The 27,926-nt window shown below is 38.9% G+C and overlaps 3 protein-coding genes across 3 annotated transcripts in view; 2 read left to right on the top strand and 1 right to left on the bottom strand.

Moving 5' to 3' along the window:
- The window catches only part of LOC135164719 (uncharacterized), a 51,635-nt gene that overhangs the window by 17,093 nt on the left and 6,616 nt on the right, over nucleotides 1-27,926 (bottom strand). The gene's annotated exons all lie outside the window — the stretch shown is intronic.
- The window catches only part of LOC135164717 (uncharacterized), a 36,094-nt gene that overhangs the window by 3,895 nt on the left and 4,273 nt on the right, over nucleotides 1-27,926 (top strand). The window contains exon 2 of the mRNA XM_064125337.1: nucleotides 22,845-24,341. Within this exon, the coding sequence (XP_063981407.1) occupies nucleotides 23,819-24,341 (523 nt within the window). The 5' untranslated portion in view covers nucleotides 22,845-23,818. The remainder of the gene's footprint in view (nucleotides 1-22,844; nucleotides 24,342-27,926) is intronic.
- Nucleotides 1,705-2,446, top strand: LOC135164545 (uncharacterized). Its single transcript, XM_064125001.1, has 2 exons — nucleotides 1,705-2,018; nucleotides 2,215-2,446. Exons 1-2 carry the CDS (start codon nucleotides 1,851-1,853, stop codon nucleotides 2,431-2,433), a joined length of 387 nt encoding a protein of 128 aa, XP_063981071.1. The 5' UTR covers nucleotides 1,705-1,850; the 3' UTR covers nucleotides 2,434-2,446.

Below are 27,926 nucleotides of genomic sequence, written 5' to 3'. Positions count from 1 at the left end.
AAAGATGAAGAAAAAAAACTCAACCAGACGATTGGGCCATAAATCAGCCGGTAGCACTCAAAGTGGCTCTAAAATCCTGAAAGTCAATAATAAAAAAACAAGTGTAATCATGCAAGTGAGTACAGAAGAAAAAAAGTTATGGATTAATATGTTAGAAAAAGATCTTGATTTATTCAATCAAGTGAACTACATTGATAAGAAAAAGGATCTGAAAAAAATACAGGCTCGCGAAAAACGTTTAAAACTCGCGGAAAAAAAGAAGGCCGACTTTATCGCTCGCGAAAAACGTCGCGAACTAGCTAAGGAAAAACAAAGACAATTTAGAGCTCGCGAATCAGAAAAAAATCGATCCAAGGACAACACATCGAAGGATATCATCCCTGAGCCCATGATGGAATTGGATTCATCGATCGAGATCATTCCCAGCACTCCATCGGTAATTAATTTAATCCTGGAACGCGAGGGTGAAGATGCTCAGCATGGATCAATGAATTTCGCGGCCTCAACCCCTACAAGTAAGTACTTAATCAATCAATCATACGAATTTTTAGATTAGATTGACTTAAGCTAATCTTGTATTGTTTTTTTGTTTCAGAACCGCGAAAATCTAGCGAGGAAATCGAGGCCGTTCTAGTCGCGTTGGGCGCGAATCTAGAACAAAGGAATCGCGAGGACGATTACGAAGGGCGATGGGCTCCAACGCAGCGCCAAAAAGAGCTTGATCAAATTGCGATGCAATTGGATCAAAGCGGGGATGATGATGATGAAGGATTGGTCATCCAGAGTCTTGATTTCACCCCGTTATCACCCAGTAACCGTTCGGGCTAAAAATTCATTAAACATGTTTGTATTTTTTGAATAGCTGAAATAAAAGTCATACATTTTATTGCATTACCTGTGAGTCTTGACTTTTTTTTTTATTGCTAGGCAAGACCCAATATTCCCTCTCCTGTCCCCAGCCCTTTTTTTTTGCTCGTAGAAGCTAGGAGAAATTTCTCTCGCTTCTTCTTCGTCGGCATCCTGTAGGCTTTCGTTTATTGTCTCTTTCCTTCTCGTTGTTTAGAGGGTTTTAGAGAACAATTTTGACTTTTTCCTCGTCTTTCCCGCATATATCCTTACCCTCATCTCCTTCTAACTTACAGCTTAGAGGGTTGAGGGCGAAATAGTGGGGCAAAAGTTATATAAACCGTGAGGTCCCACTATTCGCCCTCTTTCACCACCGACATCCCGAAGACCACAGTGATCTTCAAGTTTTAGTGTTTTTTTGTGTGTTTTTTTTTAAAAAAATTGAAAAAAATGGTGAAAGTGACATGTGCAGGAGCGTGCCAAGAGCACTTAGCCCGCGAGGTAAGTTTTTTCCATATCTTTTGCATGTTTTTCGTGGGTTTCGCGGTTTTTCTCGCGATTTTTTATATGTGTTTCGCGGTTTGTTTTTAAATTTTGTTTTTAAATTTTCATCTTTTCGCGTCTGTGGGTTCATTTCGCGTATTTTTATATTCTTGGGTTTTTTGTTTTTGGTTTTCATTTCGCGTATTTTTATATTGTTTAAATGTCGGTATGCCTATACGTTTCGCGTTTTTTAAATTTCAAATCCGCGTTTTTTTTTCATTTAAATTTTTGGTGCTATAGTTTTGATTTTTTCGTTTGTTTTCGTTTTTTAGATTTTTCGGTTTTCGTTTGTTTTAGTTTTAAATTCATCCGGCTTATTTTAGTTTTTGGATTTTTTCGTTTTCATATTTTTGTTTTAGTTTTTGATTTTCGTTTGTTTTAGTTTTTAAATCCATTTTGTTCGGCTTTTTTTTTTTTTTTAAATTTTTAATTCATTGTGCTTTTTTTTTTTCATTTTTCAGATGCAGGCTACCAGGAGGGAGAGGGAATACCTCAGAGCGGCCAACGCGTGGCTGCGGTGGGAGGACGCCGAGGGTGAAACCCTGGATGGCGAAAATATTTTCGCCATCCAGGATCTCCATGACAGGGCCGCCAAATGGTTGGCGGATGCCGATGACGAGGAATATCTGGTGAGTTGGGTCTCTCTCTCTCTCTCTCTCTCTCTCTCTCTCTCTCTCTCTCTCTCTCTCTCTCTCTCTCTATTCCCTTTATCCCCTCTAACCCCTTCCTGTCATTCCTTTCCTGAAATACCCCCTTTTTTCCTCATTTTCTTATAATCATAGATATATTTAATATTAATGTGTTTTTTTCTTTTTTTTGTTACAGCGCGGAGCTCGCTGGGAGGGAGGTGTCGGCCCAGACACCCCGAGAGCACGGTGGGTCCGCGCTCTGAGGCGCGAGGCGCGGGAGTTGGAGGCCGAGGGTGAGCAGGTGCTCACCCTGTACGACGTGGAGGATGCCTGGGCGCTCAGGGTCCTCTTCGGGGACGAGCCCGCCCAGCCCGACCTGACCCAGGAGAATTGGGACCTGGAGCAGTGGGACTGAAGCCGCTGCCCCCCCCCCCTAACTCTTACATTAAAATTAAAAAAAAAATAAGAAAAAAAAAAATGTATTCTAGGATTAAGTTTTTTTTTGAATAAAGAAAAATTTTTTAAATGAATATTTTCTTGTTTATTTATTTATTTATTTATTTCCCTTAGCTTTAAATTAGAAAGCAAAAAAAAAAAAAAAATTTTTTTTAATATATAAACAAAAATTTGTATTTTAGTTTAAGTTTTTTTTTTGAATAAAATATTTTCTCAAAAATAAATATTTGTTTTCCTTTTTTTTTTTTCTTAAATGTTCACTTCTTTTATTTTTAAATTGTTATTAAATTATTATTATTATGATTATTTTTATTATTATTATTTAAAAACTTGTAGTTTAGTTTTAAGTTTTTAATAAAAAAATTTTAAGATAAATATTTGTCATCCTTCTTTTTTAGACATTTCCTCCTTTTAATTTGAAATTATTATTAAATAGGAATTGGGTGGGAATAAGTGTAAAGGGAGTCTTTTTTAATTTTTATTCATTCATTTATTTATTTTTCATTCTATAACATACATTTTTCTTACAGATAATTTTCATTTTCGTGGGCCGCGGGTTTTTGAAACTTCGTATTTCAATTCGAAATACGAACGGCTAAAAACCCGCCAGCCAAAGCTGACGGTGGCGCCCCTGAGAATCGGTAACCCCTCCCACAAACGTAGATTCCCAGAATTCCACAGTGTCGGTAAAAACGTAGGGCCGCCTCCTGCCACCAGGCGGCTCTGCGCAAATGTAAACACTGTAGGGCCCCATTTTTTAAATAATGAATATCTAGTGAACAAATAAACTTAAAAATATGGAATTTGGTTATTTATCATCTACTAACGATTCCCTATCTATTGATAATAACTATTCGACGCTACAATAAAATATTAAGCGAGTGGAGGAATAGCCCCTACTCATTAATTTGTTTAATTAATTATTAAATAATGTAGGCCTACAAACGTTTTTCGTGCATAACAATATTATACAAAACTACTACAATCAATCTAAATGCATAAAATACTTAATTTTCAAATAAACAGTGCGCGCCAACTAGCAGCGGTTAAATCGCGGTTTTTTGAAACCATAGGGCAGTGTCGCGAAACCATCAAGCCGCCGTTTTGGGCCTGTCGCACGTACGATCTTACTCTCAGGTTTCGTGATGACGTCATGATACACTGTCCGACGAATACCATGATAGTCGATCTGGTAGGGATCTGCTTTATCGACAACGAGCGCGCGAATCGAGTCGTAATGAATTTGTTTACGCGATTCATAATTCAGTCTAACCCCTTTTATTTTGCTAACTTCCGCGATACTGCCGTCCGGTTTTTTTACGCGATAAGTGTAAAATTTAGGTCCCCCAGAGACAAAAGAAGTAATGAAACTTCCTTCTCCGTAGCCCTCTACCACGTCGGTCAAATCCCCTAGAAAATTCCCTAGCGGTAATTCTGTGATGTCTTGAGCTCGATAGCCAGTAGATGTCACTAAACATCATTAATCTTAGTCCGCGAAATTTAAATTAATCTTAATTTTTATATTTTTTATCAGTGTCGAAAATACGCACAAAATAAATAGATACAATGGACAATGGACAATGAACAATGAAAACAACACCACCAGTGTGGGAAAAACCGTTACACATAATTCTTAAACATCTTGAGTTTAGCTTTCTCATTTATTTACCCGTAAAATTCGTTGGATCAACATTTTTTCCAAACTTGAAACTTGAGAAGGAAATCATAAATCTTCGAGTCCATACAGTCTAGGTCGTAAAGTACCAGTTCTGTTTTTGCTCATGTTTAGATCCAACACGTGTGAGGTCTTTGTCCATTGTATCGAAAGCTGAGGGCCTGAGTCCCTTGACAGAGAAAACGCGATGTCACGCGTTTTCCTTTTCCCCGCTTTCCTTATTCTACCCCTCTTCCCTTTTTCTCGACCAAGTTGCGTGCGCAACATATAGACTAGTGGGGGTTGTAGGACCCAACCCTTGGAAAATTAGTTAAGTTTAGTTTAGTACGATTCTAACTTGTTTCATTGCCGCTTCTCTCTTCAAATCATTAATCGCCAAATTTCAGTCTAATTTGAATTGTTAGTTTCTCTGAAACATTATTAATAATTCGAGACTTAAAATAAGATTTAAACTTATTAAATAAAGTGTGTGTTACGTGCTCTCCTAAGGACTGGTGTTTGCATTGATTTTATTTGGAAAAACCTGAATCCAATTATTTCCTTTCAACGAGTTGACATCGACGGAGTCCTCATTAGAGGTTTAGCGGCTAACGGATTCCACGAATTTAAACCTTGGCGCAAATATTCGTGAATGGCGCCACCGTCCTACTAGTGACTTGATAGGACATAACAATTGGTGACAGCGGTGGGATAGCCGCATTCGTCGAAAATTCAAATTGGAAGTTCCAGTGGTTGCAGCCGGGAGATTTTCGAGCTGTTTGGAGCCAAAGGATTCATCAAGGATTTGCAGAGAGAGGAAACAACGCAGTTTCATCGCAAGGATTGTGAAGTGCTTAAGTGGAATTATGGACAGTTTGTGAAAATCCAGTGAAATCTGAGTGAGAAAAACTGAATGGAGAGAACCTGTTGGATTATTGGAGATTGTAAAATTTGTAAGTCTAGATATAAGATTATTGATTCAGGGTGGACATTCCGGTGTATTGCTCAGGTTTTCTGCGGTTTTACTGAGTAGTAGAGAAATGCACTGGTTATAGGCCGCAGTCTTGTCCATACCTTTAGAAGAGCACATTTTAAATTTAAAATTAGTTATTTTCGAAGAGAGAAGCTTTAGATTTTATACTATCAAAATTATTTGTTAACTGTAGGAAAATTAAAATAGATTAGTAAACAAAATGGCATCCACCAGGAAAACTAGACAACCTACGAGAAAAGAACCTGAAGAATCAGGAATCGAACTGAATGTGAGCGATATTTCACAATCAGAGAGTCAGGCGGGTTCGAGTAGTCAAGGATCACGATCAAGCATAAACGTTCAATCAATTAATCAGTCACAGCCAATCATGTCTATCAAAGATATCAGCAATTTAATTCCAAATTTCAATGGGGAAAATATGACAGTAAATAATTTCATTGATTTGTGCAAGCAAGCAGTTGCTATGGCATCTTCGTCACATATCATGTATTTTACACAATTGATCAAATCCAGAATTTCCGGGTCAGCAAGTCAGTATGTGAGTAATGAGGCTTCTACAAGTCTTGCAGATATCTTTGAAAATCTCAAACAGGCTTACGCGCCTTGTCAGACTCTTTCCCAGTGGCAGGGATTATTAGCAAATATTCATCAAAAACAAAACGAGAAAATTATGGATTATGTCGCTCGAATCAATGTTGTGGTACAGGGAATTACTGAATTAATTAAAGGAAAATACCCAGTTGAAATTTCAACCGGACTTTTGGTAACTACTCATGAGGGGGCTCGTGACAGCTTCATCCGTGGTCTCAGGGGTGAATTGAGTTCACGCGTATCAGTAGAAAAACCCGTAGATTTCAAAATGGCAATTAAAGTCGCGATAGAAAAACAAAAAGAAATTGAACAGCGTGCTAACCTTTTCAGGGGTGAACAGAGTGGAAATTTTGAGAATTTAAAAACACAGCGTAACAATCAATCTAATCATTTCGGAAATCGTGTACCGTATAATCTACACAACAGATCCCATAAATCTCCCTCAGTTCGAGTTAATACTGCACAAAGTAATTCACAAAATTTCGGTGAATCGCGCAAGAATAGCAGAATTTGTTATGGATGTGGAAAGGCCGGACATATGAAAAATGAATGTTATAGCAAATACAAACCAGGCTATTGTGTTAATTGTAAAACTGTAGGGCACTCAACTCGGAATTGTCAAGCCTTCAGCAACAATACACGTCAACAAACCTCTCAATCAAATATTGAAAATCCTAGGAAAAAGGCATCAGTCAATATCAATCAAGCAAACCAAATGACACTCCCGTGTGTTGCAGTCACGAGTGATGACTTGAAGGATATGAGAAACTGACTCCTTGTAGACTCTGGGGCGGATATCAATCTCTTAAAGGAAAGTTCATTGAAACCGCATATTAATATTAATCGAAATGTAAGATTTGAGTTGAGGGGTATCACTTCAGGGTCTGAATACACAATCGGCGAGGCTCGAATCACGTTTGACTCCATCCCTTGCAATTTTCAAATTGTTTGCACGAGTTTTCCCATTAAATACGATGGCATATTAGGGGCCCAATTTTTAAATGATGAGAAAGCAACCCTCTGTTTTAATGATAGTAGTTTGCACTTAGATACTAGGGGAATTACTATTCCATTGATGCAAACCAGAGTAACTATTCCAGCTCGTTGCAAGAAAAGAGTTGGAATTAAAGTATTAAATAATGAAATTAAACAAGGATATTTGCCAAGATTAAATTTGGGAGAGCAAATATTTGGAGGAGAATGTTTAGTAACAAATAATAAAGGATTAATGTGGATTTTCTTGATTAATTGCAACGAGGGGGAAAAGGAACTCAGTATTCCAGCTCAATACATTGAAGAAATTGAGCAATTTTCTGAAAAACCAATTAGGACATGCTACAGCATTGAATCTGAATCCGTGGAAGAGCGAATGAAGAGACTTGAGAAGAGTCTTCACTTAGAAAATCTCAATTCCGAAGAAAAAGCTAGTATTCTTAAAGTATTTTCAAAATTCCCTTATCAGGTTCAGCTCCCAGGTGATCGATTACAAGGAACAAATGTTATGACCCATAAAATTCCAACTATAGATGAAATTCCTATTTCTACTAAACAATATCGGTTCCCCCAAATTCATAAAGAGGAGATTCAGAAACAAATTAAAGACTTACTTGCATCTGATATAATTGAACCCTCATCGTCCCCATATAACTCCCCGATCTGGATTGTACCCAAGAAGTTAGATTCAGCCGGTAATAAGAAATGGAGAATGGTCATAGATTTTCGTCATCTTAATGAGAAAACAATTTCAGATGCATATCCACTTCCCAACATTATTGACATTTTGGACCAGTTAGGAGGTGCAAAATATTTCTCAGTTCTCGATCTGGCCTCTGGGTTTCACCAGATTCCCATGAATGAGGCGGATAAAATCAAAACAGCATTCTCCACCCCGAATGGTCATTACCATTATACCAGAATGCCCTTTGGCCTAAAAAACGCACCAGCGACGTTCCAACGTCTTATGGACCAGGTACTCACTGGGCTCCAAGGTGCAGATCTTTTTGTATACTTAGATGACATAGTAGTTTATGCTTCCTCCTTAGAAGATCACGAGAGAAAACTCGCGAGATTGATGGGTAGACTGCGCACAAGTCGATTGACTTTGCAGATTGACAAATGTCGATTTCTACAAACTAGTGTCACTTATTTGGGTCACATTGTAAGTGATAAAGGAATTTCTCCTGACCCAGGGAAAGTAAAATCAGTGCAGCAGTTCCCGGTCCCGAAAAGTGCTAAGAATATCAAAGAATTTCTTGGACTTATTGGTTATTACCGACGCTTCATCCCCAATTTAGCTAAGATTTCTCGTCCATTAACCCAACTATTGAAAAAGAATAAAAGTTTTATGTGGACTATCGAATGTCAGAATGCCTTTGAACACTTGCGAGATCTTTTATGCAAAGAACCGATTCTCCAATTTCCTGATTTTAAAAAGATTTTCATTGTGACCACTGATGCTTCTCATTATGCTCTTGGGGCTGTTCTTAGTCAAGGCGAAATAGGTCGCGATTTACCCATTTCTTATGCGTCGAAATTATTACGAGGAGCTGAGCTCAACTACTCTGTTATCGAAAAAGAGTTATATGCCATTGTATTTGCTGTAAAGCACTTTCGGCCTTATCTATATGGCACGAAGTTTCAATTATATACCGATCACAGACCTTTAGTATGGGCACACAAAATTAAAGATCCTGCATCACGACTACTCCGTTGGGTTTTATTATTGAGAGAATACGAGTATGAAGTTATCTATAAACCAGGACGATTAAATGGTAATGCAGATGCATTATCACGGAATCCTGTCGATTTGTCGAAACTAACTATTGCAAATGTAAAGTTCACCAAAAGTTTAATATTTCAAGAAAACTTAGTAGACTTCCTGAGGATGTGCTCATTAGATAGAATGTCAGTGAATGAACGATTACCGAGTAGACCAGTGAGTTCAGAAAATTCTGAAATAGTAAATAAACAAACGAGTGGAATTGGAGGCACTCCATTCCAGAGTAATCAAAAGGGAAAAGCAATTACCGGGGGTCAGGATATTTCTATGGATCAGAATGAATGCCGAACGGACACATTACTATCCGTCGAGGATGTTGACCCACTGGAGTTTTCCCCTTTTCCTAGTGAGTTCTTAGTATATCCGGGCCCGGAAGCATGGCGCAAAGACGACATGCCTAGTAAAAATAGTGAAAATAGTAAAAATAGTAAAAATAGTAAAAATAGTATGAGTGAGAAACAGACTAGCATGCTAGATCTGTCTGAGTTACAAAAGGTGATTGAAAAACAAAATAGTATACTAACACTCGAGTCATTTAAAGGAAGTCCTAGTAATCAGAGTTTTTTAAGTAGAATTTTCACCGGCAATAAGGAAACGCATTCTAACGTCAGTGGTCGTGTATGCCAGGAGTGTCCAATTTTTCACATGGAAATCACCAGTCGTGTTTTCCACTCCGAGTCCGAAAATTTACCCCATGATGTGACATTTCAAGATGAAGAGTTCCCAGACGTCATCAGTGATTATGATGATCGCATAAGCTCTTCAGATGAAGAAGCTCCCCAAAATGATAAAATTGTTAAACATGGAAAAAGAGTTACCAAGCGCATCCCTCTGAATGTTTTTAGTGAGACCAGGGATGGAGTTTTCATGAGAAAAGACAATATTGCCACTTTCATCTCCGCAGATTTTAAAATGAGAACCCCAGTTTTTCAAGAGCTTCTAGCAAGACAATTCATTCGTGAAAACGAATTTCCCCAAGATAAACCTGAGATAGGTGATGTTGTGATTTTTAAACACGGTAATTTTCATGTTTTTCTTGTTATTATCAAAGATTGTGCCGAAGATAAAACGATTTTAAGTAATATAAGAATAAGTATCTCGAAACTCAAAGAGGTAATGGACTATTTTGATACAAAAACAGTGAGAATAGCCACCATGGGAGGCGGGCTCGATAAATTACCCTGGGGTAGTATTAAGATGTATTTAGAGAAAACATTCCCTTTAGGTTACCATGTCACCCTCTGTTTGAATCAGACTGAGATCCCCGAAATTGATAAACGAGAAGGAATTATTAAGGAAATGCATGAGTCTGTAGTAGGCGGTCACAAGGGTGTTGTAAAGACTTATGACCGGATTCGTCGTTTATATTTTTGGGATAATATGAAAACACAAATCCAAAATTTTGTAAAACACTGCGTTACATGTCAAAAGAACAAGCTAGTTAGAATCAAGACGAGACAACCCATGATTGTAACTGATACGCCACAGACAGCATTCGAGAAAATAGCCCTTGACATTGTAGGTCCTTTACCTATTACCAGCACAGGCAATAGATACATTTTAACAATTCAAGATAATTTGACAAAATACTCATTAGCTATTGCATTAAAAGAAACGAAAGCCATTGATATTGCGAAAGCATTTACTGAAAATTTCATTTGCATTTTTGGTTGTCCTGAAGGAATTTTAACTGATCAAGGTTCAAACTTTACTGGTGAAGTTATGAAACATTTGGCTAAACTTTTCAAAATTCAACAATTAAAAACAACAGCCTTTCACCCTCAAACTAATGGGTCTCTCGAAAGAAGCCATTTGGTTTTAGTAGAGTACCTAAAACATTTTATTAATACCAATAGAGACTGGGACACTTGGTTAAAGTATGCAATGTTTTCATATAACACATCCGTTCATGAATCCACGGGCTTTACACCCCATGAATTAATTTTTGGGAGACTAGCGCGAATTCCTTCTAGTTTTGTGAAAGAGGGCTCAGCACCTGTATATACAGATTATTTAGGAGACTTAGTGCATAAATTACGGAAAACCCAATTAAGTGCAGCTGATAATGTAGACTTAGCAAAATTTAAATCTAAATTGTATTACGATCGATCTGTCAATCAGCGACACTTTGAATCAGGTGATTGGGTATTTTTAATTAATGATGCCAAGACAAGTAAACTCGATCCTAATTACCTCGGTCCATATGAGATAGTTAAGGTAACAAATAAGGAAAATGCAGTAATTAAGTTATCGGAATATCGCACGAAGACTGTACATATAAATAAGTTAAAACCAGCGTTTTTACCAAAGGACTCCGCAAAAAGGTGAAGTTTTTAGACTTAAGACGAACATTTAGTTCGAGATATCGTTTAATTTTAGAAAATGTATTTTTCTTTAAGTTAAAATAACATTCTATTAAAAATCAGACTCATTCCGAGTCTAATTTTTAAAATATAGGGGGAAGGTGTGATGTCTTGAGCTCGATAGCCAGTAGATGTCACTAAACATCATTAATCTTAGTCCGCGAAATTTAAATTAATCTTAATTTTTATATTTTTTATCAGTGTCGAAAATACGCACAAAATAAATAGATACAATGGACAATGGACAATGAACAATGAAAACAACACCACCAGTGTGGGAAAAACCGTTACACATAATTCTTAAACATCTTGAGTTTAGCTTTCTCATTTATTTACCCGTAAAATTCGTTGGATAAACATTTTTTCCAAACTTGAAACTTGAGAAGGAAATCATAAATCTTCGAGTCCATACAGTCTAGGTCGTAAAGTACCAGTTCTGTTTTTGCTCATGTTTAGATCCAACACGTGTGAGGTCTTTGTCCATTGTATCGAAAGCTGAGGGCCTGAGTCCCTTGACAGAGAAAACGCGATGTCACGCGTTTTCCTTTTCCCCGCTTTCCTTATTCTACCCCTCTTCCCTTTTTCTCGACCAAGTTGCGTGCGCAACATATAGACTAGTGGGGGTTGTAGGACCCAACCCTTGGAAAATTAGTTAAGTTTAGTTTAGTACGATTCTAACTTGTTTCATTGCCGCTTCTCTCTTCAAATCATTAATCGCCAAATTTCAGTCTAATTTGAATTGTTAGTTTCTCTGAAACATTATTAATAATTCGAGACTTAAAATAAGATTTAAACTTATTAAATAAAGTGTGTGTTACGTGCTCTCCTAAGGACTGGTGTTTGCATTGATTTTATTTGGAAAAACCTGAATCCAATTATTTCCTTTCAACGAGTTGACATCGACGGAGTCCTCATTAGAGGTTTAGCGGCTAACGGATTCCACGAATTTAAACCTTGGCGCAAATATTCGTGAATGGCGCCACCGTCCTACTAGTGACTTGATAGGACATAACAATTCATTTGATCCATCGCTAACGTAAATTACCGAATCTGTATCATAATATAAAACACGTTCTTGCTGTTTTTCTAGATAAGAATATAACTTTAGACGCGCGTGAGCGGTTGTATAAGCCGCAATAACGACATTAGCCTTAGTGGACATTTCCGCGGCTTCGTTTAAATGTTTCCAGGACATGAAGAGAGTGTCGTTATCGACAGGAACAAGTCCTGTTACTTCAATTTCAGGATTAAACATTATATTTGCAAATTCCTCATGTGTTCGAATAATAGCTTTTTTTGTCAAGTTCTCCCTCTCCCCAAATCTACCCCAGAGACAGTTTAAACAAAGTTTTGCTACGGCTCTTAATCCGGCATTCTTTTGAATTTTATCTTTGTCAAGTTTTATACCTTCTCGCGTCTCATATTCAGCAATATATCTATTCTTTGATTCATCATCTACACACTCAGCAGGCCAATCCGAAGCCTCTTGTTTTATTTTCAAAAAAGTGTTAATGTATTCGGCAAATAATCCACCTGTTCGCGTCACAGGATTATAACGCGTAGTACTCTTATACTCCCAAAGCTCACTGATTTCTAATATTTTATACCCCATTTCTACGGCTTTACGAAGTTCTGGAGCGACCCAAGTTCCCAAAAATTCGCGATCAGCGGGATCATCATGAGGGCAATTGTCTTGTACAAGATCATCGCAGCATGATCGACAGAGAGGGAAAAGTAACTTTCCATGGGCTTTTACTGGTAAAACAGGGTGAAATAATTGACGAGGGGGGTAAAACGCGACATTTCACGAGACCTTCTATCCGCGAAATATTATTATTAGGGCATATAAGCTGACAATCACGCCCCACATGGACAGTGGGATGGCCAATCGGGAAAACCCCTGTCTTTAAAACGTATGGGTATAACGAACAAACGTCAACATAGCGAATTTTCTCATTATCTTTTACATCATAATGTGTTACGGTATTTCCTGTTCGTCCCCCGAAAAATGCATCGCGCGGATCCAGCGCTATAAACATTTGCTGATCAACGTTTTCTACAAAATTCGCCAACACATGATCTGTCTTTTTTTGACGAATAAAATCGCATTCCCACATTTCAACGACTTCATAACCCGAGTGTCGCAATTCCCGTGTAATCGCCCCTGTTCTCTCATATCGGCTCTCTAGTGTATCCTTGTGACTTAACTCTTTATCTCTATTGAATTTGAAACACCGTGGGCATCCGTGCCAATAACATCCGTGGAACTGATATGCATATTTCTTATTATTATTCGCGGTATCCTCCCAAAAACCATCTAGACGCAGGCCTGAAGTTGTTCTGTGTTCACGAGTTCGTCCGGCATGTATTATTCGATGATTCTCACAATGTTCGCGCCACAACAGCCATTCAATTGCGATTTTCGACTGCGTTTTCCCTAACCGATATCCTCCCTGAGGTATAATGCCTATCTGCTTGTCTTTTAAGAAATTTGTTTGAAAAATACGCATGCATGTAGAAGCAATCGTTACACATTCTGTAAAAGGACAGACATTTCCAGCATTCATAATCAGTTTTCGAAATTCAACACAGGCTCGTCTCAAAATTGTAACATCAAGTCTGCAATAATGAAGAATTTCTTTACGAAAATCAAATTCATAATCTTCTTCGACACGATCATTATACCAGGATAAGAATTTTTCACGATCTTGTACTCCCATAGTGTCAGCACCATAATATTTTCTATCAGGTATAGGCCCTACGTAGTTTTGATTGTCTTTTGTATTGAAAAAATGTGGAAAATAGCCTTTCGCTATATTCCCCAATCCAAAAGCTTTCGGTAAACTTGCAAGAGCCATGTGAAAATAATTTAAACTGTCTATAAATTTATTATCCCCAAAATCCATCAAGATAATGTTTGTTCCGTTAATTATCGCTTTAATTTGACTGTTAATGCGTTTCATGACGTCTCTCAAAACGAATTGTGAATCATAGCCTTTCGCGTTATGTGCAATACAAACTACTTTTTTATACGTCTTACCCATCGACGTGATGTAATCAACAAATCCTCGCACAGGATCCTCACCATCGAAAACATTTTCCCGATGTTTACACACGCTACACGGATTTCCGTGATTATCGTTGGCGTTCACAATGTCATCGTCGGTCATATCTGCACAACGATCACACACAGTTTGGGCAACGCAAAGATTAGGAATGTGTACGTTGACATCTGTAGTTCCTTGCAGAAGCTCATCCTGTCTGGTTTCAAAGTCGTAGAAAACAAACGCCACACGTTTCAAAGTCAATTTTTTCTTGCTCTTTAAGGTGGGCATATAGCAGAGATGAGAAATATCTTCGTCCTTTTGACATACGTTGCAATAATATTTATGACACACATGATTCTGAGCTTTGCGATGATCAATTTTCGTATTACATTGGCCACACAATTTTATATAGTCACAGACGGTGGGGTTATTTCCACTGAAAGATCCTGGTTTCTTATGTTGATCGAAGCACAATTGGCCGTGAAACTCTCGATTACAATCGTCACACACTATTTTATCAACAATCGTAGAGTCACACGGAGGATTCTTCAAACACCTATCACAAGTCCTATCACAAACATGTCCTTGCGTAGTGTAAGGTTTGTTACAATGCTCGCAATAATACTTCACGCCAAAGAATGAAGGTAAATTTTGGATTGGCTCATAGTGGTTCTCTTCAGGATAATACACAATCGGTAAGGTATATCGGACGGCCATCTTTCTGCTAATCAATTCAGGTGTACCATCGTAGAGCACAGGGTGATCTTTTCCGTTTCTCATGAGGGAATAGACCTTGATAAGGCATCCTTCTTCAGCCAAGTATCGCTGATATTGAGCAACTTCCTGTAGACCACAGCCTTCATCAGGAGCAATGACTCCTGCCCTTCGAGTTAGTCTTTCGGCCTCCTTACGTTGCATTTTTCCCTTGCATTGCCGGATTGCCTGCCATACCTCGTGGATCTTGCCCTTATCAGCTCTGGTTTTTAATTTTTCTGCATGTGCTTTGGCCACAACAAGTGATCGGGCTAGACACAAGCCATCTTCATTCGAAATCTGAAGGATACATTTTCTACTAAACCCTCTTTTCATGCCGTTTTCAAGGAAACCTTGACCCACCGGGGCTTCAGCCACGTGAAGTTTGATCCAAAACTTATCGGCACATCCGAAACCGTTTGCGCTCTGCGCGATAGAGCTAACAAGATTCCATAGATCTTGAAACTCATATCCTTTGATCGCACGTGGACTTATCCAGGCATTGTCTCTTTGCATATTTGCAAAATTGAATGTAAGACACATTCGATTCATACCACGCCCTCCAGCCTCAATAATTTTATTATAGACATCACGAAAAGCTTCTTCAACCCAGTCGGCAGGGTCACGACTTTCAGGTAAAGGGTTGATTGCAAACTCCATCACATGTGTGTCGAGTTTGAAACGTGGAAGCCTCTGGCGTGATCGTCGTATTGTCCTTAAGGCCGGCAATCGATTTTCAATCTCTTCTTCGCGGCCATTTTGTTGATCTGAAATTGGGTTTAGTATTTTTCAATAAAAAATATGCCTAAAATTTTTTTCTCGGTATTATAAAAAGGTATGAAGCTAGATACTTACCATTCTGCTGATCTAGTAAATCTAGATTAAACTCTTCAACAGCTTCCAAAGCCTTAGGGTCACTCACAACATTTTCACCACCACCACATTGAATATCAAAGAGCGCAGAATTAAACTTTTCGAATAAATCTCCATCAAAATTATTTTCAATGGCAAAATCACCGAATAACTCAAGATCAAAATTATTTATCCAATCAAAATCTCCTTGTGGAGGTGTAGTATTTTCTTCGGACGGGTCACTGGGCCCCGCTAAATCGTTTGGGTCCGACATTGTGAATGTCCCTTGGACGACTGCAGTTAGTGCGAGAAAATTCGGGCTATATTGGGAAAAGTCAGGGGTTTTACTGTTGGCGCCACAGGGGGGCTACTGCACTTCTTCGCCTTTTTTACCTGCCCCCGCCTACGCGCATTGTCCTTGTCCTAGTCATAGGCAAGCCCACTTGACCCCAATACAGGTGCATTACGTCACGCCCCTCTCTAGCATTTTCAAATCCATATTTTCGGATATCGTAAAATTGTATAAAATGATGAGATTTTAGGCATGATTAATCAGAAGGCAATATGGACACGAGGTGGAAACATCCCTTTACTGCAATGATTTGTGGTCCCACGGGTTGTGGAAAAACATTTTTTGTTAAAAGGTTTTTGAAGGAAATTAAGCAAATGTGCGATACACAAATTGAAAAAGTGATCTTTTATTACGCTGAGTGGCAGAATGGATATTCGGATTATGATAATAATTTTGTCGAATTTCGTGAAGGCCTACCAAGATCTGGAGATTTTGATGATAATAAGCCAAAATTGGTTGTCATGGACGATTTGATGCGGGAATCTTCGAATGGTGCAATAGTTGATTTATTTACAAAAGGAAGCCATCATAAAAATCTCAGTGTAATGTTTCTATCTCAAAATTTATTCCACCAAGGAAAAGGACAGAGAGACATTTCATTGAATACAAATTACATCGTCGTATTTAAAAATCCCAGAGATCGTGCACAAATTGCCCATTTGGCTCGTCAAATATATCCAGAAGATCCAAAATTTCTGCAAGAAGCCTATTTTGATGCAACGTCGGCAGCTCATGGCTATTTGTTGTTAGATTTGAAACAATCGACTCCTGAAAACTGTAGGTTTCGAACCAATGTATTCCCCAGTGATCCCCATCATTATGTTTATATTCCGCGCAAGGATCGCAATATAAAAGGAGGAGGGGCATCACGGAGTGTACCAGTCGTTCATGTGTGATGGCAACGAGAAGTCGTTCTGAAAGCGGCTCTGTTCGCAAGTCGCTGGGAGAAAAAAATACAGCCTTATTACACGCTCTCATCTACGCACCACCCAGGCTACGCCGGGTAATAATACGACACGCTAATAAAGATTTAATTCGCTGCATTTGCGAGTGTGCTTTAAATTTGTTACACGGAAATATTCCTTTGAAAAATTGTGAGAAATCAAAACTGTGCAAACATAAAAAACTATTGAGAAAACTTGCCGATAAAAAACAAAGTTTAAGCAGCAAGAAAAAAATCATTAATCAGAAAGGTGGTTCAATTTTGCCGATGGTATTGGGTCCTCTGATAAGCGCACTTATCTCAGCCATTGTATAAGGATGGAACATGCACGTAAAATGATTCTTGTACCAGAGGAGAGTGTGGAGCGTCTAAAAAAAAAAAATTCTTCACATGCTGATGCTCACCATGTTTTAACGGAATTGGCTAAAGAAATTCAGCCATCAGCGCAAACTCCAGGCACTGTTACAAGCAGATGAGATACCCAGCTATTGGAAATTTTAAATTCGAAAAGCCCTAGAGATGACCATGAAAAATGGAAGTTGTATAACGACGTTCTGAGGCGATATTTGTTTTATACAGAACAAACTAAAACGCCGGTGTTAGAAACGGAGGCCCACGTCGAAACTGAAACCGCTGAACGATACGACCCAAAAGCTATTGTTGCTACTGTACCTAAAGTATATCAGCGAAAAGCCGCTGGTATACTAGAATACATTGACGCCATTGATACTGCTAACAGACTCAAATGGAATTCAAAAGGACAAGTGACTTTGGATGGACAGACATTTCCTGGTGTCAATATTGTGGATCTCATACAAGATGTTGTCAGAGCACGGAAAACATATTCAGCTAAAGGATGGGAGCATTTTGCCGTTTATCTCCAAAGCCTGAACACCCCTCGGGAGTTTCTGGGTAATCCCAAGTTTCATCAGCCTCCACCAGCATTGCCAGACATTAGGAATCGAAGAGAACCTGAAATTTCAGAGGACGAGAGTTCCGTAGACGAAGATAGAAGAAGGAAAAGCTATAGATCACGCACTCCTCCTGTTCATCGCCCCCGTAAAAACTCGAAAAAACCCCGGCTTAGTTCTCCCTACACTGCGAAAACCGACAAAGTTACATCATGGCTTCCGTTTTGAACAATGAAAAACTCTCGAGGACATATTTTAACCTTCCAGAGCCTGAGGCATACACAGGGGCTCGAAATATTTTGTCAAAATATAAAAAAGAAATACCTGAAAGTGAAATAAAAAATTGGCTTAATGCTCAGAACACTTATACCCTTCATAGACCCATTAAGCGTAAATTTCCGCGTCTTCATTATACAGTAACCAACATTGATGATGTGTGGGAGGCTGACTTAGTTGAATTGAGATCATTAAAAACATATAATGATGGGGTTTCATATTTACTTGTAGTTATTGATGTCTTGAGTAAATTTGCCTGGGTAGAGCCATTGAAAGACAAATCAGCATCACAGGTTCTTGAAGCTTTCAAACGTATAATGGATACAAATGGAGGGCGCATTCCTGTTTCGATACAAACGGACAAGGGAAAAGAATTTATGGCCAACAGTGTCCAAAAATTTTTTTCTGATAAGAAAATAAAATTTCGTGTTGCACGTAATCCCGACATAAAAGCTGCAGTTGTGGAGCGCTTCAATCGGACATTGAAGGAACGTATGTGGCGTTACTTTACACATAGTCGAACATATAAGTATACAGATGTTTTGAAACAAATTGTCGAGTCTTATAACAACTCGCGACATTCTTCAATAAAGATGGCGCCTGCGGCTGTGACTATGGATAATGCACCATACGTATGGCGTAATATACAAAGTCGATTCAAGACGGAGAAACCACGTAAAGAATCCTTTAAATATAAAGTTGGTGACTATGTACGCATCAGTCGAACGAAAGGCATCTTTGAGAAAGGATATGAAACTAATTGGAGTAAAGAAATATTCAAAATAACGAAAGCCGTTTTCAAACAATCATTGCCGATATACGAGTTGATGGATTTTGCTGACGAACCAATTGAGGGATTTTTCTACGAACCAGAATTGGTGCTTGTCAATAAACCAACGGACAAGGACGAGTTCATAGTGGAACGTGTCATACGCTCCAAGGGAAAAGGAAAAAATAAGCAGGTTCTTGTTCATTGGGAAGGATATCCTGATAAGTTTGATTCTTGGATACCTGCTGCAGAACTGCATGCAATTGGGAAAAAATGAAGAGAAACGAATTTTATATGGTGCTCCCCAGCAACAGCAGCATGAGCTATCATCCTGATAATACAGCATCGAAATTCACGACCTTGCTTCCAAAACAAGTTGAACTGGAAGGAGAATGGGTAGTGGGTCTGAGTGAAATACAGTTTCCTTGCAATTTTTTACATATACGTGATGGAAAAGATTCTCCAATCAATTTCGTTAGTAATTCAATCGACAAAAAGACCAAGACAAACTCGGTACAAACATTTTTTCTACCTACTGCAGTTTTCAAAGATATAACAGATTTAGTGGGCTTCATGAATACTTTTCCGTCTTTGAGTACTCATATCCGATTTGAATATTTAGCGCAACAAGGTTTTGTGAAAATTGTAAAACACTGCAACTCCAGGAACTGCACTAGCACAGTTCATGCAATAGACTTTTCCAATAAAGTATCCGATATGTTGGGATTTGAGAGACGTATACACAGCCTCACAAACGCCAGGCCGTATTGTCAAGGATCTTCACCAGCAAGTTTGGCCAGAGGTTTACCTGCGAATTTGTTCATCTACAGCGATCTTTGTGTACCCTCCGTAACAGGTGACGTGCAGTCATCTCTGTTACGAGTGGTACCATTCAGCGCTTCTACGTATACCTATGGGGCCATGCACTGTACTACGTTTTCCACTCCTCATTATATTCCGCTGATGAGGTATTCATTTCGCACAATTGAAATAGATATAAGATGCAATCAGGGTGATATGATTCCATTCGAGTATGGTCCTTTGAACGTGACACTTCATTTCAAGAGGATTGATTGACTAAAAAATGAGCCCGTACATTGCATATTACGCAAACCAAGCTGGTGGAGGAACAGTGGACCGATATAATGATTTTGGAAGGATATTCGTTGGAAGTCCTTATCAACGAGGTCATGGAATTGGTGCTTTCCTTGGAGGTCTGTTTCGACGCATTCTGCCCTATCTGGGAAGCGCAGCCCGAGCTGTCGGTAAAGAAGCTCTCAATGCGGGTATTAACGTTGTTGGGGATGTAGTGACAAATGGCAAGCCCTTAAAGGTGGCGCTGGAAAACCGATTAGCCGAGTCTGGGCTGAAATTGAAAAGGAGGGCCCAGGACAAAATTGGGACCATGATGCGTGGCTCAGGATATAAGAGGAAGCGTAAACGCCTCGCCTCTCATAAGCTCACTGGCCGTGGAACTGCCAAGACATCCAAAACTCGGAAGAATAAAAAGAAAAGACCCGTTGCAAACAAAAGAAGCAAGAAAGTGAAAAAAGTACCGAGACATAAATCAAAGCGGAAGACTCGTGATTTGTACGATATTTTCAACTAATCATCATGTCGTTTCTACATTCGCACTCTTCTGAGTGTGTGAAGTCGGAGCTGGACCTATTTACCATACCACCTACCCAAACAAGTATTGAAAATTCTCAATTTGTTTATTATAATCCTGTATCTACGCTGTCGGACGATGCCCCAATTGAATTCATCGTACCAGGCCATGGAGAAGAATATATTGATTTGGCACATACCATGATCAAAGTTCGCGCCAGAATCCTGATACCCGATGGCTCTGCTGGTGTAGACGACTCTGTTGGGCCTGTGAATAACTTTTTACATTCAATGTTTAACCAAGTGGATGTATATTTCAACCAAAAAGTTGTTACGCCTCCAAATAACCTGTACGCTTATAGAGCATACATTGAAACATTGCTAAACTATGGAACAGATGCAAAGTCCTCACATCTTGGAATGTCTCTTTGGGCTACGGATAGCTATGGTGCAATGGATTCTATTGCTGTAGCGGCGGGTGATGCAAGAAACAACGATGGACTAGCCGTACGTCAGGCAATTACTAAAGGTGGAAAAGCATTTGATCTACTGGGACATTTACATTGTGACGTGTTCAATCAAGACAAGTTTTTGATGAATGGCGTAGAGCTACGCGTTCGTCTTATCCGTGCAAAGGACGACTTTTGCCTTATGGACTTCACTCCCCTGCATTATAAGGTGCATATAGAAGAAGCCTCCTTGATAGTTCGCCGTGTGAAACTCAGCCCTGGAATTTTGATAGCTCACGCTAAAACGCTTGCAAAGACAACTGCGAAATATCCTTTGACACGGGTGGAGGTCAAATCTTTTGTTCTCCATCGGGGGATTATGGGGGAGACAATAGACAATGCCATTTTGGGTCAACTACCTAAAAGAATCATACTGGGATTTGTTGACAATGTCAGTTTCAACGGATCGAGAAAGAAGAATCCCTTCAACTTTCAAAATTTTGGGATAAACTTTTTATGCCTGAATGTCGATGGACGCCAAGTACCTACAAAACCTCTGCAGCCAAGTTTCACCTCTGGTGTCTGCCTAGATGTGGAGGCATTCAACACCCTATTTGCTGGTACTGGAACACATTTCAGCGACCATGGAAATAGCATCTCTCGTCCGGCCTATTCCGATGGATTTTGCTTGTTCGCGTTCGATCTGACTCCTGATTTATCTGCAAGTTCCGCTGGCCATTGGAATCTGGTGAAAAGTGGAAGTATTCGCATTGAAGTTCGCTTCAATAGAGCAACAGAGCAGAATGTAAATTGTTTGTTGTACGCCGAATATGACAATTTGCTAGAAATTGATTCCACAAGGCAGGTTATTGTCGACTACAGCGGTTGAAAATGGAAGACTACTTAATGGATGCGCAGCATAAGATTGCATTAGTTGCATTCAACCTGCTGAACGAGACCAACGCTCATTTCCCGGATTACCGACGTTCTATGAATACACTTGAGCTCCTGGAGATATTACCGCATACAGATGCATGCATTGGAGGTGTCTACCCTGCCGACCGTGTCCCCTGGACATGGTCCCGACCCTGTGCTATCATCATCAACACCGACAACCACAATCAGGCCGGAAGTCACTGGGTTGCCGTTTACCTCGGTTCAAATAGGCGAGGAATCTATTTCGACAGCTTCGGAATGCCACCCTTCGATACAAGAATCTCTCAGCGCCTTAAGCGAAATTGCAATGTTTATGAATGGAGCCAGAAGAGACTCCAAGATATATCGTCTGATGTTTGTGGGCAGTACTGCATTGTTGTGCTTCACTGGTTGTTCAATGATCGGTCTTTACAGTCCTTTCATAAACTATTTACTTCAGACTCAAAACGTAACGATCGCATTGTTATGAAAATGTTCAACAAAATTATTCATAAACACAATTGTAATCGTCGAAATTTAAGTAAACCTTTTCAGAACTTGTCTGGTAAAGGTAGTTTGCATTGTAACCAGCGGTCTTTAAAAAATATATTCCATTTGCGTTAATTTAATAATACTAATAATAATAATTTTGATTACTACTATTTTTAAATCCCTAATATTATGTACCACCCCTCATACAAGTATAATTTCTGAATAAATGATTTATATACTCAATAAATTATGTATTACATATTTATTTCATTTCCCCATATATACCCACATTTCCCACGCCATCCACTTTCCCCCCACTCCCGCCCGTTTGGATCACGTGACCCTTACCACCCATTTTCCACCCACCCTCCCGTTTGGATCACGTGACCGTTACCACCCCCCCCCCTTTGAAGCGCGTGGCCCTTGCCACCCACCCACCACCCACTTCCTGTCGAACAAAGACATTCCTTTGGGGACCCTCACCCCAGGGGGCCCTAGAGCGGCGACGTCCTCCTCAAAGGACAATGGGGAAAACGTGTTCGGACACGTCTGGAAAAAGGGGGGAAGGGGGGCGATTCCTGGAAGAAAATTCGCCAATCGTGCCCACTCACTACTACTGTAGATAAATTAAGCGAAATTGGGATGCAAGTAGATAACGATTTAGTATTTTTTATGCTATGGAGTTTACCGATGTCATTTGATTCTTTTCGTCGGGCAATGACAACGAGGGATGAAATACCGTCGCCGGAGGTGGTAAAAATTAAAATTCATGAGGACTACGAGTCGAGAAAATACATCACAGGAGAGGAGGAAACGCAGGATGTTATGTTCGCCAGAGGGGCGCGAAACTCACGAAGAGGATCGGTTTTCCGACATTATCGAGGTCAAAATAGAGGAGGACAGCAAACTGGTCAAGATAGAGGAGGACAGCAACAGAATTTTAGGCGGTTAGGCGTGCTGTGACATCACGGCAGTTAATTATCCACTTGAAAATTGTTTTCGTGGCATGTTTTTTTATGACCCATAGAACGCGTCGAGAGAAAAATTTCATAAATACATAAAAAATGTATGATCTCCATTGTGGATATTTAAGCTGTCATTTTGTTGGGAATGACTCTAACTGTGAGGATTGAAGAATGAAGATTTAGAATTTATGCAATTCAATTCAACGAAGTCGGAAATTACATTCTAATTATCATTGAATTTTCAAAGTATAATATTTCGCATAGGGTACTCTAATTTTTCGTAGAAAATTTCGAGAATGATGTATTTCATACAACTGTAAACCTCGGTAATTTCGTTGAATTCTTTCCGGTCGGATGGTATACCTAAATGACTAATGTCCTTCGAGGAACCTTAATGACTGTGGCGAAGTTTATGATCTGAGCAGGCGAAGTCTTCAATCCGCGTCCCTTACTTGCCTCCCACTATTTTGACCTTCTGGCAATGGAATTTTGACATTGTCTTGTCTGTACTAATGGTCAGTCCGATCGGACAGTCGAGGATCAGTCTGAGTACGACTTTAAAGCATTAAAGAAATTTTGAAAGTGAAAATTGACGTGCAAATTTCCAATTTACGCAACAGTGTGTGACAAAATGCGACAAACGCGGCTAGATACCGAAATCTCATTAATTGGGAATGAAACACCAGAAATTCGAGGTAATCAATTCCCCTCGAAGAAGCAAATTTTAGAGTTTTTTTTTCATTATACGAGGCACGCCACGCCAAAATTAACAGCTCGTGAAGCTGCTAGATGTGTCGTTCGCAAATGTGCAATATTTTGGGAATATGCGGAAATCCAAATTATAAAACAGTGTAATGCTAGTGACAAATTAGAGAAATTAGTGCGTGAATACAGAAATGTCTGCAAGAAGGGTCCGGTGCGAAGGGAGAAATCTATAAATGCACAAATCAAGGTGATTGATTTTAAGTGCATGCTCGATGACTTATTTGATATTGCACACCAGAAACAAGTGGAAGTGATGAAGAATGGAACAGCGAGAATTTTTTTGGGTCTCCAGCGCCAAATGGGGAGAAAGGGGTACTTGAACCAAATCATCGATACAGCGAATTGGGGTTTTCCGAGTGAAGAAGAAGGAGCGCACTCCCTGGAAAAAGGTATGGGATGTGTTTAATCTATTTTTCCCTACCCTTTTGCATTAGTGCTCCCAGTGTTCACGAAACGGAAAAAATATGCTTGAAAAACATCTTTATGTCCACAGGAACGATATTCACTCTCTCGCTCGTTAACAATTGTTTTTGGAGGGGATGGGAGAGTGAAAAAAAAGATTCTTTCCTCTCCCAATTGGTGACGGAAAGAAACCATTGAATTTATAGTTTTTTTGAGCAAAATTTCGCTGAAAAAAAAATTAATAACGCGCAGTCTTAAACCCACAGGTTTCTCGGCGATTCAATCTCGCTTCAATAGCCCGTTGTTGGATTTTGGAGTTTTCTCCACTGCAAAATTCAACATGCTATAAAGCCATTCATCCTATAAAATATTCTTTGGTATATGTTTATGGAGCCCTCCTTCTATAATTTAAGGGGAAATCCCATGAGGATTATCCCGTATAGTTTTCCCCATTTACGTCCAAAGACCAGGATGGGTGCAGGGAGAGGGAGCTCTATTGCCCTCTGAGTCTGAACTCCGGGCCTTACGAGGGTGAGTTAGCTAGTTGAGTTCATAGTGAACATTTGTCATATGAAGTGCCTCTTGAGTGAAATCAATATTAATATTCTATAATAATAAATTGAATTAGACAAAATCAAACAGTGTTGATTCTTCTTCTACCCCATAAAACCAATAGGTTATGGGCCCAGTGCTACTCTGAGTTTTTTTTTTTTTAGATTAAAAAAATTAAAAATTAAAAATTAAAAAAAAAAAAAAAAAAACTAAACAAAAATTTAAAATTTTTTTTTTTATAAAATTAAATTAAAAATAATAAATAAAATTAAAAAAAAAAAAAAACAAGGTGAAAAAGTGATAAAGTGTTAGTAATTAAATAGTGCCGAACTGTAATAAACAAAATGGATAAAGCCAACCGGAACATAAAACCGTTCGATGGAGAACGCTACAACACGTGGAGAACAAGGATCGAATATTTGCTAGGGGAATTGGGAATAATGAGAGTCCTTGAAATGGAACCTCCAAAGACCGGGAAGGATGAATGGCAAAAAGCTGATAATATAGCCAAAAGTATAATAGTCGCAAATCTTGCAGACTCCTTTTTACATTTTGCTAAAAAGGAAGATACTGCTAAGGAAATGATGGAGAGACTCGACGCTGTATACGCCCGGAAGAGTCTGGCATCTGAGATGGCAATAAGGAAGAGATTGTTTTCATTTAAATTGAAAGGGGACACCAATCTGAAAAATCATTTTTCTGAACTGGATGAGCTGTTCGACGATTTCCTGGCTGCTGGTGGTACTTTAACCGAGAAGGATAAAGTAGCTCATATGCTATTAACTCTACCTCGTTCATACGATAACATAGTGACTGCTATTGAACAATTGTCACCAGACATCGTGACCCTCGCGCATATGAAATCCAAACTGTTGGATTTCGAAACCCAAAGACGTCAAGAGCTTCACGATATGAGTGCCAAAATGTTGAATGTGGAAGCACATAGCAGCAGACCATATAATTCTAGACCGTTCCATAATACAAAAAATAAAATAAAAAATAATAAAAGATTTGTGACGTGCCACCACTGTGGAAAACGCGGACACGTAATGGCAAACTGTTTCTTTAGAAAAAGCCAAAATAAGTTCAAACCTAGTGACAATAGAAGACCAACCGCGCATACTACGAATACAGAAGAACCAAAAGAAGCGAACACCACCTCGAGCTTTGCATTTATGGCAGGAAAACATTTGTCGCAAATAAATTTCGGTACTGTTTCCTTCATTTTGGACTCGGGAGCGACTGACCATATTATCAACAGAGCTGATCTGGCAAGCGAGTTTCAACAATTGGATACACCAATAAAAATAGCGATAGCTAAGAAGAATGAGTTCATCACGGCGACCAAACAGGGGAACCTCGAGGTGATCAGCGACCAGGGCATTAGCGGAACATTGGAGAATGTTCTCTACTGCCCAGAAATACCCAGCAACTTGTTGTCTGTGCCCAAAATGCAGTCAATGGGATATTCTATCGTATTCGACAACAATGGAGTCAGGATCATGAAGGAGGGTAAGATGGTCATCTGTGGTGAGTCAAACGGAAACTTAATTATTATCAATTTTCGGATAGATTCGAATGCAATCAACATCGCGAGTAGGAAAACAACGTATCAATTATGGCATGAGAGATTAGGGCATATCGGAAAGCAAAAATTTCTAGAAATCAAGTCTAAAAGCATGTTTCAAGACATTACGTGTCTAGATTCCGTAATACCAGATGAGAAGCTTTGTGAGCCATGCATAATGGGAAAACAATCGCGACTACCATTTAATAAAACAAAGAATAAAGAAAATGTCAAAAGGCCGTTATTTAGAGTTCACTCGGATGTCGCCGGTCCTATCACTCCTCCTACGGTAAATGAGGAAAACTATTTTGTTTTGTTCATAGATGAGTATACGCATTATTGCATCTCATATTTGATTAAATATAAATCAGATGTTTTTCATGTCTTTAAAGATTTCGTCGCTAAAAGCGAAGCTAAATTTAACTTAAAAATTGCTAATTTGTATTGTGATAATGGGCGAGAGTACTTATCGAATGATATGAAGGATTACTGTACAGAGAGAGGCATAAGTTATCACTTGACGGTCCCTAGAACCCCACAATTAAATGGTATGGCTGAACGTATGGTGAGAACCATTACGGAAAAAGCGAGAGCAATGGTGGTTGGGGCGAATTTAGATAAAGTATTTTGGGGAGAAGCAGTTCTCACAGCCACTTATCTAATAAATATATCACCAACTAAGGCACTAAAGTGCAATAAAACACCATTTGCGATGTGGCATGATAAAAAGCCAGAATTAAAATATTTAAAAGTATTTGGTTCAACTGTTTATGTACATAATAAAATTGCAAAGAATAAATTTGATCAGAAATCATGGAAAGGTATCCTAGTTGGATACGAACCAAATGGGTATAAAGTATGGGACAATGAAAAGGCAAAGTTTGCTATTGTAAGGGACGTCATTGTTGATGAAGTTGATTTTGTTAAATCTAGACCCTCTACGAGGGATTGTGAAAAAGAAAATACCCATCTGATGGGAGAAGTACCTGAAAAGTATGCAAGTGGTGAAAGACTGCAAGAAATTCACAGCCAAGTGGAGCTGTTGAACGAAAATAATGCAGGTGACTGTACAGACGTGTGTCCTCTAACATCCGATAAAGAAATAACCCATTCTCAACTAACCCCTAGAAGAAGTGATAGAATTAAAAATTTACCTCCGGTTTCATATGACTATATTGACATACCAGATGATTGCATCTTATCGGTTCATGCAATACATCAAATTCCAAAAACTTTTAATGAGATTAAATCTCGCGGGGATAGGCTCGAATGGGAAATAGCAATTAAGACCGAATTAGATTCTTTGTTATATAACAATACTTGGACATTAGTTTCCAGGCCAGTAAATAAAAACATAGTTGATTGCAAATGGATTTTTTCGATTAAAACAGATGAGTATGGAAATTTAGCTAAATATAAAGCCCGTTTAGTTGCACGAGGATTTTCTCAGGAA

This window comes from Diachasmimorpha longicaudata, chromosome 7 (genome assembly GCF_034640455.1).
Source record: "Diachasmimorpha longicaudata isolate KC_UGA_2023 chromosome 7, iyDiaLong2, whole genome shotgun sequence".
NCBI classification, from domain to species: Eukaryota; Metazoa; Arthropoda; class Insecta; order Hymenoptera; family Braconidae; genus Diachasmimorpha; species Diachasmimorpha longicaudata.
This window is presented reverse-complemented; position numbering and strand designations above follow the sequence as displayed.

Coding starts and splice junctions, on each gene's coding strand:
- LOC135164545 (XM_064125001.1), top strand. CDS start 1,851: ATGCAGGCTACCAGGAGGGAGAGGGAATACCTCAGAGCGGCCAACGCG. Junction 2,019..2,214: donor CCGATGACGAGGAATATCTG/GTGAGTTGGGTC, acceptor TTTTTGTTACAG/CGCGGAGCTCGCTGGGAGGG.